This window comes from Panulirus ornatus, chromosome 17, assembly GCF_036320965.1.
Source record: "Panulirus ornatus isolate Po-2019 chromosome 17, ASM3632096v1, whole genome shotgun sequence".
Lineage (NCBI taxonomy): Eukaryota > Metazoa > Arthropoda > Malacostraca > Decapoda > Palinuridae > Panulirus > Panulirus ornatus.
In genome coordinates, this window is record NC_092240.1 from 35,002,137 (window position 1) to 35,016,861 (window position 14,725).

Genomic DNA, 14,725 nt, shown 5'->3' on the forward strand with positions numbered 1-14,725 from the left:
TGAGTGAGGAAAGATTGACCAAGAGGATATATGTGTCGGAGGTGGAGGGAACGAGGAGAAGAGGGAGACCAAATTGGAGGTGGAAAGATGGAGTGAAAAAGATTTTGTGTGATCGGGGCCTGAACATGCAGGAGGGTGAAAGGAGGGCAAGGAATAGAGTGAATTGGAGCGATGTGGTATACAGGGGTTGACGTGCTGTCAGTGGATTGAATCAAGGCATGTGAAGCGTCTGGGGTAAACCATGGAAAGCTGTGTAGGTATGTATATTTGCGTGTGTGGACGTGTGTATGTACATGTGTATGGGGGGGGGTTGGGCCATTTCTTTCGTCTGTTTCCTTGCGCTACCTCGCAAACGCGGGAGACAGCGACAAAGTATATATAAAAAAAAAAAAAAATAAAAAAAAAAAAAAACATTCAGGTAAAACGAGAGTGTTGTCTGTAAGGCAGCTCTGACAAATTTCTTGTGGATTGCTGTAAATTTGAGATATATGGAAACAAAGTTAACAAAAGTGGAAGGATGATCATGGCAACGAATTAGGCACAGAAAAAACAGAGAGACATACTTGCGTAAATCATCCAAAGGTGATGGCTGTGCTGGTTTTCCACTATTTGCAAAGAAATGAACATGCTTAATGAGCATCCTCACAACCCTCACATGATCACTTGATGGTACAAACACCTCCTGAATATCAAAAGGAAGATTACTTTTAAAAACAAATAAGGATTACACAACCTAAATGAATCAGCAAACAATGAAAGTTTTGAGATGAAATTTATCCAAATCAAAGTAACACATTTAAACAACTAATTACTTCCAATATATTCATCAGATCTTGAATTTCTAAAAACAATAAAATGAGTAGGTATTTCAAACATCAAAATATCCAAAGCTTACTAAAAGAAAAAACAAATAAAAAAGAAGGCAATCAAAATTATACCATTATCTTAGATTAAAAACTATTTGGATAAGAAACTAATCAATCAAGTTAGTTTAAGTGTCATTCAATGATCTGTATTAAAGCATTTTCAAGAAATTATTATTCTTAGAAAACATGAAAAGGAAATTTTTAATCTGTTAAGTGATGTTAATTCTGGAAGTAAAAGTACTCAGAGCAGTTTAAGCCTCAATAAATAGTACCAGTTTGCTTGCTTTGCAGTCAAGCTGTGATCAATTCCTATCAAATGAAACTAAAAGTTAACAAAGTCTGATGAATAAATGGTTAGAACTATCTATAAAATTGAATGAATTACTAAAGAACAACAGCAATAGATAATAAAAAGAGAATAAACAGCTATAAAACTAGAATTCCTATGGTTAGTAGTGCAAGTCTATCCTATAGCAACTCATATTCATTGTGAAACTGGTATGTTTCTTTGCAGCTTTTATTCTATCTTCTCATACTATAGATTCAAATGTATTACATCATTCACGTGATTTCCAAAATAAGCTTGAAAATCTTTAAAGAGGTTTGCTGTTTAATAGAATATCATAGTACTTGTCAATTTGAAATCCTAATTTACTATTTACTTCTGTTACCAGGACAATCTACACTAAGGTTCAAAACAGAACTTATCAAAACTAAAGTTAAACAGTGTTGAATTTCTTAACATCAATATTTCGTTGGTTTGTTTTATTTCCATGGTAGTTCATATATGTATCACTAACATGCCATTTGTCTTCTGGTCGTATCAGTGGTACAGAACTGCCAAAATAAAAGTTTCTCCCAATGCTTCCTTCCTCTTCAAAATATGAACCAATAGAAGGAACAAATAACTTTCTCAAAACTCATAGTTCCACAATTTATTTACATAATTTCCATTTTTTCTTGCTTGCTTCTCTTCAAAATTCTCTTTCCTTAGAAGCCTTATCCAGCTTTTCAAAATCAAAAACAGAAAAATCATAAAAAAATCCAGAAAAATTTGTACAGATAAATCTTTTCATTCAAAGCTTCACTTACTTTTTCTATTTAGTTTACAAGTATTATGACAATGTTCACATACCTAGTAAAGGAAAAACATCACTTCACAAATATTGTTGCACTGGTGTGACAACATAAGCCATACTCAGTCAATGCATGGCAGGATATACTGTTAATGTATTCTTCAATACTATAAATCATGAAAAATAAGTCTTAAAAAAAATCTGGCAATGTCCATTTCCCAAGCATTCCAGAACTTTAATATGCACTGCTTACAGGTCTTTCATATCTCAACATGTCATGATCTGTTGGGACTAAACAGTATAGGGATGATTTACCAAGCAAAAGCTTTTCAAATGTTCATTTTCAACATGGGTATTCTACACAGGAAAAAAATTTGGCTATGTAATTTGAAAAGGCTTCTCTCTCTCTCAGACAGCACCCTTTGAATGCAATTTTCCCAGGAAAATATCAAATCAGGATCATTCCTACCTTCATAAAGCTGGTAGTGAAGTTCTCATTTATTTATGCTTTTCAATCAATCCAGATAGGGTGGATAGGGAGGTGAATGCAAGAGTTTGGAGAGAGGGGCAAGTACACAGTCTGTTCAGGATGAGAGGGCTTGAGAATTGAGTCAGTTGTTGTTTACTGATGATACAGCACTGGTGGCTGAATAGGGTGAGAAACTGCAGAAGTTCACGACTGAGTTTCATAAAGTGTGTAAAAGAAGAAAGCTGACAGTAAATGTGAATAAGAGCAAGGTATTTACGTTCAGTAGGGTTGAGGGACAAGTTAATTGGGAGGTAAGTTTGAATGGAGAAAAACTGGAGGAAGTGAAGTGTTTCGGAAATCTGGGAGTGGATTTAGAAGCGGATAAAACCATGGAATCAAAAGTGAGTCACAGGGTGGGGGAGGGGGCGAAGGTTTTGGGAAGGCGAGAATGTCATCTCCTAGAGCAAAAATGGGTATGTTTGAAAGAACAGTGGTTCCAACAATGTTATATGGTTGCGCAGAGGAGGGTGGATGTGTTGGATATGAAATGTTCGAGGAAAATATGTGGTGTGAGGTGGTTTGATTGAGTAATTTCCAACACATCCACCCTTCTCCGCACAACCTTATCTATAGCCCATGCCTAGCAACCATAAAACATTATTGGAACCACTATTCCTTCAAACATACCCATTCTTGCTTTCCAAGATAATGTTCTTACCCTCCACACATTTTTCAATGCTCCTAGACCCTTTGCTTCCTCCCCTACCTTGTGACTCATTTCTGCTTCCATGGTTCCATCTGCTGCCAAATTCACTCCCAGATATCTAAAACACTTCACTTCCTCCAGTTTTTCTCCATTCAAGCTTACCTCCCAATTAACTTGACCCTCAACCCTACTAAACCTAATAACCTTGCTCTTATTCACATTTACTGTAAGCTTTCTACTTTTACACATTGAGTTTCATAAAGAGTGTAAAAGAAGAAAGCTAACAGTAAATGTGAATAAGAGCAAGGTTATTAGGTTCAGTAGGGTTGAAGGACAAGTTAATTCGGAGGTAAGTTTGTGTGGAGGAAAACTGGAGGAAGTGAAGTGTTTTGGAAATCTGGGAGTGGAATATAGCAGCGGATGAAACCATGGAATCAAAAGTGAGTCAGAGGGTTGGGGGAGGGGGCGAAGGTTTTGGGAGCGTTGAAGAATGTGTGGAAGGCAAGAACGTTATCTCCTAGAGCAAAAATGGGTATGTTTGAAAGAATAGTGGTTCCAACAATGTTATATGGTTGTGCAGAGGAGGGTGGATGTGTTGGACATGAAATATTCAAGGAAAATATGTGGTGTGAGGTGGTTTGATTGAGTAATTTCCAACACATCCACCCTCCTCCGCACAACCTTATCTATAGCCCATGCCTGGCAAACATATAACATTATTGGAACCACTATTCCTTCAAACATACCCATTTTTGCTCTCCGAGATAATGTTCTTGCCCTCCACACATTTTTCAACGCTCCCAGACCCTTTGCTTCCTCCCCTACCCTGTGACTCATTTCTGCTTCCATGGTTCCATCTGCTGCCAAATCCACTCCCAGATATCTAAAACACTTCACTTCCTCCAGTTTTCCTCCACACAAGCTCACCTCCCGATTAACTTGTCCCTTAACCCTACTGAACCTAATAACCTTGCACTTATTCACATTTACTCTCAGCTTTCTTCTTTCACACACTTTACCAAACTCAGTCACCAAATTAAGCAGTTTCTCACCCGAATCAGCCAACAGCACTATATCATCAGTGAACAACAGCCTCACTTCCTAAGCCCTCTCATCCACAACAGACTGCATACTAGCCCCTCTCTCCAAAACCCTTGCATTCACCTCCCTAACCACTCAATACATAAACAAATTAAACAACCATGGAGATATCACACACCCCTGCTGCAAATCAACATTCAGTGGGAACTAATCACTTTCCTCTCTTCCTACTCATACACATGGCTTACATCCTTAAAAAACTTTTCACAGCTTCTAGCAACTTACCTCCAACACCATATGCTCTTACTACCTTATACGAAGTATCTCTATCCACCGTATCATATGCCTCCTCAGATCCATAAATGCTACATAAAAATCCATCTGTTCTTCTAAGTAATTCTCACATGCATTCATCATAACAAACACATGATCCACATGTCCTCTATCACTTCTAAAACCACACTGCTCTTCCCCAATCTGATGCTCTGTTCATGCCTTTACCCTTTCAATCAATACCCTCACATATAATTTCCCATGATTACTCAATAAATTTATGCCTCTGTAATTTGAGCACTCACCTTTAAAATCCTCAGGCACTTCACCATGATCCATACATACACTGAATATCCTCTTCAACCAATCAACAACACAGTCACCCCTTTTTTTTAATAAATTCCACTGCAATACCATCCAAACCCACCCCCTTGCAGGCCTTCATCTTCTGCAAAGCTTTCACTACCTCTTCTCTGTTCACCAAACCATTCTCCCTGACCCTCTTACTTTGCCCACCACCCCAACCAAAACATCCTATATCTGCCATTCTATCGTCAAACACATTTAACAAACCTTCAAAACATTCACTCCAACTCCTTCTCACTTCACCACCACTTGTTATTACCTCCCCATCAGCACCCTTCACCGATGTTCCCATTTGTTCTCTTGTCTTACACACTTTACCTCTTTCCCAAACATCTTTTCATTCTCCCTAAAGTTTAATGATACTCTCTCACCCCACCTCTCATTGGCCCTCTCTTTCACCTCTTTCATCTTTATCTTGACCTTCTGCCTCTTTCTTTTATACATCTCCCAGTCATTCGCACTACTTCCTGCAAATATCGTCCAAACGCCTCTCTCTTTCACTAACAATCTTACTTCTTCATCCCACCACTAACTACCCTTTCTAATTTGCCCACCTGACATCTTTCGTGTGCCACAAGCATCTTCTGCACAAGCCATCAATCACTCTTTCCTAAATACATCAAACTCCTCCCTCCACTCCCCTTACATCATTTGTTCTCACCTTTTGCCATTCTGCACTCAGTCTAGTCTCTCCTGATACTTTCTCACACAAGTCTCCTTTCCAAGCTCACTTACTCTCACCACTCTCTTCACCCCAACATTCTCTCTTCTTTTATGAAAACCTCTAATCTTCACCTTCACCTCCACAAGATAATGATCAGACATTCCTCCAATTGCCCCTCTCAGCACATTAACATCCAAAAGTCTCTCTTTCACGCGCCTATCAATTAACACATAATCCAATAACGCTCTCTGGCCATCTCTCCTACACACATACGTATAGTTATGTATATCTCTCTTTTTCAATGAGGTATTCCCAATCACAAGTCCTTTTTCAGCATATAAATCTACAAGCTCTTCACCATTTCCATTTACAACATTGAACAACCCATGCACACCAATTATACCCTCAACTGCCAAATTACTCACCTTTGCATTCAAAGCACCCATCACTATAACCCAGTCTCGTGCATTAAGGCTGCTAACACATTCACTAAGCTGCTCCCAAAACACTTGCCTCTCATGATCTTTCTTCTAATGGCCAGGTGCATAGGCACCAATAATCACCCATCTCTCTCCATCCACTTTCAGTTCTATCCATATCAATCTAGAGATAACTTTCTTACACTCGATCACATACTCCCACAACTCCTGCTCCAGGAGTAGTGCTACTCCTTCCCTTGCTCTTGTCCTCTCACCAACCCCTGACTTTACTCCCAAGACATTCCCAAACCACTCTTCCCCTTTACCCTAGAGCTTCATTTCACTCAGACCCAAAATAACCAGGCTCCTTTACTCAAACACACACTCACCTCCTTGTATTTTAACTTTCTAATAGGGGAAACAGAAAAAGGAGTCATGCAGGGAGTGAACAAAATAAGCAAATAAATAAATATATATTTTATCTATTCATCATACTTTGTCACTGTCTCTTGCATTAGCGAGGTAGCGCAAGGAAACAGACAAAAGAATGGCCAAACCCACTCACATACTCTTGTATATACATACACGTCCACACACGCACATACACATAGCTATACATTTCAACGTATACATATACATATACATATATACACATGTACATAATTCATACTTGCCGCCTTATTCATTCCCACTGCCACACTGCCACACATGAAATGACACCCCCCCTCCCTCCCCACGCATACGAGGTAGCGCTAGGAAAAGACAATAAAGGCCAGTCGTTCACTCAGTCTAGCTATCATGCATAATGCACCGAAACCATAGCTCCCTTTCCACATCCAGGCCCCACAAAACTTTCCTTGGTTTACCCCACACGCTTCACATGCCCTGGTCATATCTTTCCAATTCACTCTATTCCTTGCATGCCTTTCACCCTCCTGTATCTTCAGGCCCCAATCGCTCAAAATCTTTTTCACTCCATCTTTCCACCTCCAATTTAGTCCCCCATTTCTCTACTCTTTCCCTCCACCTCTGAAACATATATCCTCTTTGTCAATCTTTCCTCACTCATCCTCTCCATGTGACCAAACCTTTTCAATATACCCTCTTCTGCTCTCTCAAACCCTTTTTATTATCACACATCTCTCTTACTCTTTCATTACTTACTCGATCAAACCACCTCACACCACATATTGTCCTCAAACATCTCATTTCCAACATATCTACCCTCCTCTGCAAAACCCTATCTATAGCCCACACCTTGCGGACATATAACATTGTTGAAACCACTATTCCTTCAAGCATACCCATTTTTGCTTTCCAAGTTAATGTTCTCACCTTCCGCACATTTTTCAATGCTCCCAAACCTTTCACCCCCTCCCCCACCCTGTGACTCACTTCCATTTCCATGGTTCCAGCCACTGCCAAATCCACTCCCAGATATCTAAAACATTTCATTTCCTCCAGTTTTTCTCCATTCAAACTTACCTCCCAAATGATTTGTCTCTCAATCCAACTGTACCTAACAACCTTGCTCTTATTCACATTCACTCTGAGCTTTTTTCTTTCACACAATTTACCAAACTCAGTTACCAGCTTCTGCAGTTTCTCACCGAATCAGCCACCATCGCTGTATCATCAGCGAACAACAACTGACTCACATCCACAACAGAATGCATACTTGCCCCTCTCTCCAAAACTCTTGCATTCACCTCCCTAACATCCGTATCCATAAACAAATTAAACAACCATGGAGGCATCACGCGCCCCTGCCGCAAACCAACATTCACTGACAACCAATCACTTTCCTCTCTTCCTACTCGTACACATAGCTTACATCCTCAATAAAAACTTTTCACTACTTCTAGCAACTTACCTTCCACACCATATATTCTTAATACCTTTCACAAAGCATCTCTATCAACTCTTATCATATGCCTTCTCCAGATCCATAAATGCCACATACAAATCCATATGATTTTCTAGATTTTCCTCACACATTCTTCAAAGCAAACACCTGATCCACATGTCCTCTAACACTTCTTTAACCACACTGCTCTTCCCCAATCTGATGTTCTGCACATACCTTCACCCTCTCAATCAATACCCTCCCATATAATTTCCCAGGAATACTCAACAACTTATACCTCTGTAATTTGAACATTCACCTTTATCCCTTTGGCCTTTGTACAATGGCACTATACATGCATTCTGCCAATCCTCAGGCACTTTATCATAAGCCATACATACAATTAATATCCTTAACGACCAATCAACAACACAGTCACCTCCTTTTTTAATATGTCTCACTGCAATACCATCCAAACCCGCCGCTTTGCCAGCTTTCATCTTCCGCAAAGCTTTCATCACCTCTTCTCTGTTTACCAAATCATTCTCCCTGACCCTCTCACTTCACACACCACCTCGACCAAAACAACCTATATCTGCCACTCTATCATCTAACACATTCAACAAACTTTCAAAATACTCACTCCAACTCCTTCTCACATCACCACTACTTGTTATTACCTCCCCATTAGCTCCCTTCACCGATGTTCCCATGTGTTCTCTCTTCTTATGCACTTTATTTACCTCTTTCCAAAACATCTTTTTATTCTCCCTAAAATTTAATGATACTCTCTCATCCCAACTCTCATTTGCCTTCTTTTTCACCTCTTGCACCTTTCTCTTGGCCTCCTGCCTCTTTCTTTTATACATATTCCAGTCATTTGCATTATTTCCCCTGCATAAATCATCCAAATGCCTCTCTCTTGTCTTTCACTAATAATCTTACTTCTTCATCCCACCACTCACTACCCTTTTTAATCTGCTCACCTCCCAAGCTTTCATGCCACAAGCATCTTTTGCACAAGCCATCACTGCTTTCCTAAATACATCCCATTCCTCCCCCACTCCCCTTACGTCCTTTGCTCTCACCTTTTTCCATTCTGTACTCAGTCTCTCCTGGTACTTCCTCAAACATCTCCTTCCCAAGCACACTTACTCTCACCACAGGGAAGCAGTGATGGCTTGTGCAAAAGAAGCTTGTGGCATGAGAAGCATGGGAGGTGGGCAGGTTAGAAAGGGTAGTGAGTGGTGGGATGAAGAAGTAAACTTATTAGTGAAAGAGGAGAGAGGCATTTGGATGATTTTTGCAGGGAAATAATGCAAATGACTGGGAGATGTATAATAGAAAGAGGCAGGAGGTCAAGGGAAAGGTGCAAGAGGCATAAAAGAGGGCAAATGAGAGTTAGGGTGAGAGAGTATCATTAAATTCTAAGGAGAATAAAAAGATGTTTTGGAAGGAGGTATATAAAGTGCATAAGACAAGGGAAGAAATGGGAACATCAGTGAAGGGGTCTAATAAGGAGGTGATAACAAGTAGTGTTGATATGAGAACTAGATGGAGTGAGTATTTTGGAGGTTTGTTGAATGTGTTTGATGATAGAGTGGCAGATATAGGGTGTTTTGGTTGAGGTGGTGTGCAAAGTGAGAGGGTTAGGGAAAATGATTTGGTAAACAGAGAAGAGGTAGTATAAGCTTTGCAGAAGATGAAAGCCAGCAAGGCAGTGGGGTTGGATGGTATTACAGAGGAATTTATTAAAAAAGGGGTGACTGTATTGTTGACTGGTTGGTAAGGTTATTTAATGTATGTATGACTGATGGTGAGGTGCCTGAGGACTGGTAGAATGTTTGCATAGTGCCACTGTACAAAGGCAAAGGGGATAAGAGTGAGTGCTCAAATTACAGAGGTATGTTTGTTGAGTATTCCTGGGAAACTATATGGGAGGGTATTGATAGAGAGGGGTGAAGGCATGTACAGAGCATCAGATTGGGGAAGAGCAGTATGGTTTCAGAAGTGGTAGAGCACATGTGGATCAAGTGTTTGCTTTGAAGAATGTATGGATTTGTATGTAGCATTCATGGATCTGGAGAAGGCATATGATAGAGTTGATAGGGATGCTCTGTGGAAGGTATTAAGAATATACGGTGTGGGAGGCAAGTTGTTAGAAGCAGTGAAAAGTTTTTATCGAGGATGTAAGGCATGTGTAAGTGTTGGAAGAGAGGAAAGTGATTGGTTCTCAGTGAATGTAGGCTTGTGGCAGGGGTGTGTGATGTCTCCATGGTTGTTTAATTTGTTTACGGATGGGGTTGTTAGGGAGGTGAATACAAGAGTTTTGGAAAGAGGGGCAAGTATGAAGTCTGTTGTGGATGAGAGAGCTTGGGAAGTGAGTCAGTTGTTGTTCGCTGATGATACAGCACTGGTGGATGATTCATGTGAGAAACTGCAGAAGATGGTGACTGAGTTTGGTAAAGTGTGTGAAAGAAGAAAGCTGAGAGTAAATGTGAATAAGAGCAAGGTTATTGGGTACAGTAGGGTTGAGGGACAAGTCAATTGGGAGGTAAGTTTGAATGGAGAAAAACTAGAGGAAGTGAAGTGTTTTAGATATCTGGGAGTGGATTTGGCAGTGGATGGAAACATGGAAGCAGAAGTGAATCATAGGGTGGGGGAGGGGGTAAAAGTTCTGGGAGCATTGAAGAATGTGTGGAAGTCGAGAACATTATCTCAGAAAGCAAAAATAGGTATGTTTGAAGGAATAGTGGTTCCAACAATGTTATATGGTTGTGAGGCATGGGCTATGGATAGAGTTGTGTGGAGGAGGGTGGATGTGCTGGAAATGAGATGTTTGAGGACAATATGTGGTGTGAGGTGGTTTGATCGAGTAAGTAATGTAAGGGTAAGAGAGATGTGTGATAATAAAACAAGTATGGTTGAGAGAGCAGAAGAGGGTGTTTTGAAATGGTTTGGTCACATGTAGAGAATGAGTGAGGAAAGATTGACAAAGAGGATATATGTGTCAGAGGTGGAAAGAACGAGAAGTGGGAGACCAAATTGGAGGTGGAAAGATGGAGTGAAAACAATTTTGAGTGATCAGGGCCTGAATATGCAGGAGAGTGAAAGGCGTGCAAGGAATAGAGTGAATTGGAACGATGTGGTACACCGGGGTTGACATGCTGTCAATGGACTGAATCAGGGCATGTGAAGCATCTGGGGTAATCCATGGAAAGTTCTGTGGGGCCTGGATGTGGAAAGGGAGCTTTGGTTTCGGTGCATTATTACATAACAGCTAGAGATTGACTGTGAACGAATGTGGCCTTTGCTGTCTTTTCCTAGCGCTACCTCGCGCACATGAGGGGGGAGGGGGTTGTTATTTCATGTGTGGCGGGGTGGCGATGGGAATGAATAAAGGCAGTGTCTGTGTGTGTATATATATGTATACATTGTGATGTATAGGTATGTATATTTGCGTGTGTGGATGTGTATATTTATACATGTGTATGTGAGTGGGTTGGGCCATTCTTTCGTCTGTTTCCTTGAGCTACCTCACTAACGCAGGAGACAGCGACAAAGCAAAAATATACAGGTACACCATCGAATTTCCGGCAACTGACGGTTCGGTATCTCCTTTTATCCATACAAAATTATGTGAGGAAAATTGAAATTACTGTGGCCACCAGAATAGTTTACTGGGCAGCCACAGATGGCATTGTGTGTAGGGTTTGCTTATTTACATTTATTACACTGCACTAGGTGGTGATACCGAATTGTGAGATTCTGAGCTTTTTTGCTTAAATCTAACCCTAGCTATGGCTACTAAAACATATAAGAGTGTCAGTTGTGGTGTCAAACATAAACACCAGTTGATACTGATCCAAAATAAAGTAGAACTGTTGAAAAAATGGACCATAGTGTTTCGGTGCATAAGATACAGTATTGGTTTGTCAACTGTTTATGATATAAAGAAGCAAAGAGAGAAAATACTGAAGAGCATATCATAAGCTTATTATGTGGACAAGAAGGTGAATTGTTTACAAATTTTATCAATAATAAAGTTATCCAATTTGTATAGACCTTCACTTATATTACAGTTATAATTCTTTGTGTATTTAATAACAGAAGATTCTATGATATTTCTCGCAGTACTGGAGTTAGAGTTAATTACTGAGATGGCATTACTCCAGTCAGTACAGTGATCATAGTTTTTAACGTGATCAAACAAGGCATTTGATTCTTTTCCTGTTCTTATACTATATTCATGTTGCTTAATTCAAAGAGAAAGATCCTTAACAGTCTGCCCATCATAAACTCAATAAGAATCCCCTAGAAGCAGTTAATTTCCATTTCAATAAAGAACCAAAGCTGTTGTTGAAAGGTAATGATACTCTTATCAAAAGTTTATCATCTTTGTCCCCTTCATTGCCATATATGTATAGACTTATCAAAACGTATAATCAAAATTTTCCAGCAAGACCTATAGTGAGTTCAGTAGGCTCCATCATATATAAATAGTCAAAATGGTTAGTTTCTTTATTGAGCCCTTGAGTGGGTAAGATATCAAATTATAATATCATGAATAATGTAGATTTACTTAACATGCTTAACAATATCAATGTTAATTTTGACTTCATACTTGTTAGCTTTGATGTTTCCTCACTGTTCACAAAAGTTCCAGTTGATGACATTTCAGAAAATCTATTTGATGTTCTCGATGATATTCATTTACCTGTTTCAAAGTCTGTTTTATTCAAACTAATAAAGCTGTGTATAAAAGACTGTGTATTTCAATTCAATGGAGAATATTATGCTCAAAAATTTGGTATGGCAATGGGTAACCCTCTTTCACCTGTAATAAGTAATCTTTATATGGAATTCTTTGAAACAAAATTACTGAAGGATATCTTACCTTCTATTGCAATTTGGTTTAGGTATGTAGATGATGTTCTTTGTGTTTGGCCAACAAATGAAAATTTACAAACATTTCTCCCCTTACTTAACAATTTAGTACCTTACATCAAATTCACTGTAGAAAATGAAAATAGTGGTATGTTACCATTTTTAGACTGCATGATCCATAGGCAAGGAAACAAGTTTAAGTTTAGCATATACAGGATACCTACCAATGTATGCTCATATATCCATTATTACTCATCTCAACATGACAGAATTAAATTATCATTTCAATCTATGTTCCTTTGGGCATTACGTATTTGAAGTCCAGAGTTTATTGATGATGAGTTTGAGAAGATATATTCTTTTGGATCTAAGTTAAAGTACCCTAGATCTATAAAATCTATTTCTATCTGGCATTCCATTTATTACTAAAGTGTACAAGAGAAGGAACATTGTGATGGAAATGATGGAGATCCTAATAAATGTATGAATCTAAGACCAGAATCAGAAGAAAATGACAAAAACAACTACAATTATCCAGGAAAAGAGAAAGTCAGTAAATAGTGATTTGAAGCGGGCGAAATAGCTCAGAACAGCACTTTTGCCTCAAGTAAAGGGTAGCTTAAATTGTTGAAAAAGTCTGTTTACATAACGTTTGCACTACTGGGAAAGCTGCCAATGCAGATACTGCGGCAGCAGAAAAATACCCTTAACATTTGAAGAAAATAATTGAGGAAGAAGGTTACACATCTCAACAAGTGTTTAATGCGGATGAGTCAGGCCTATTTTGAAAAACAGTGCCAGCTAAGATATTCATCAACAGGCAAAGAAGCCTGCTCTAGTGTTCAAGGCTGCCAGAGATTACTTGATGATTCTATTGGGAGAGAATGGAGAGGGAGTATCTAAGTTTACACCTTAGCTGATGTTTCATTCAGAAAATCCTAGGGATATGAAGGGTTATGTAAAGTCAGCATTATCTGTGATTCAAGAAGGCTTCAGTCACCCAAAGCAATTTTCAAATGTGGTTTAGTGACTCTCTATCCACTTGTAGAGCACTAGTGTGCCCAGAAAATTTCAGCCATTAGAGTACTGTTTATTTTTGACAAAATTCCAAGCTATCTCTAACACATAACTCAGATGATTCCAAATGTTAGGGTATATTACCCCCACAAAATACCTCTACCTTGCTTCAGCACATGGATAAGTGAATGACTGAGGACATTGTGCCATCTCCCTAACAGTATTCATGGGGAGGATAAGTCTTTGATCAAGGAGAGGTGGTAAAATCATAACATCCTGAATGTTGTGGATGGCACTGCCATGTCAGGTTAGAAAATTACACCCATAACAATGAAGAGTGGATTGTATTATAGCCTGGGCATGCACGGTATCTTGCTTTGGGCAGGCAGAAACAATACTCTAGACCCAGCAGACTAATGCAACTTGTCATCAGTGTTGGTTTTGAAGAAACTAAATAACACAACATAGGTGACTTAATTGGTCACATTCTGAGGGCCTGACTAATGAGGAACTCATGCAATTAGATGCAAAAAATCTCAAAGAGTAGAGGGAAGAAACATTTTCTACCACAATCCTTCTTGTAAGTGAGAGGTTAACAGAAATCTATGACTGCCACGGCAAGGCTGTGGCCCTTGCTGATGAATGATATAGATCATAACGATGAATGTGCCCTTGTGTTCTCTAGACAGCTTACATATGCTTTTCTTAACTACTTATAAATAATAAGGCATGCCACAGTACTAAAGTTGAACACTTTTTCAAAAGGCCTAGGAAAACTTTCCTACATCCAGTTGCTGAATCAAAATTCAGGGGGTGATGCACACAACCACTGTACCCTGCCATGCCACCCAGTAACCCCTTAATCAAAAAATCACATGCCACACCATCACCTCAAGCCCTCATCACCACATGTTCTGGTATATTTGAATAAACACTGTCTAAATTAAAAGGTGTAAGTTTGTCCTAAGCAGTTTCTTGGCCATGTCTTTGCATTCATACTACATATTGTCTGGGTGACTTACAGAAGCTGCACATGATATGGACTAAAATTGAAATATTAAAATTTTGTACAGTGAAAGAACTAATGTAAAAGTA

The 14,725-nt window shown here is 39.2% G+C and overlaps 1 protein-coding gene across 1 annotated transcript in view; it reads right to left on the bottom strand.

Moving 5' to 3' along the window:
• The window catches only part of LOC139754422 (sphingomyelin phosphodiesterase 4-like), a 187,797-nt gene that overhangs the window by 2,318 nt on the left and 170,754 nt on the right, over window positions 1-14,725 (bottom strand). Inside the window, exon 8 of the mRNA XM_071671699.1 lies at window positions 413-682. Within this exon, the coding sequence (XP_071527800.1) occupies window positions 413-682 (270 nt within the window). The remainder of the gene's footprint in view (window positions 1-412; window positions 683-14,725) is intronic.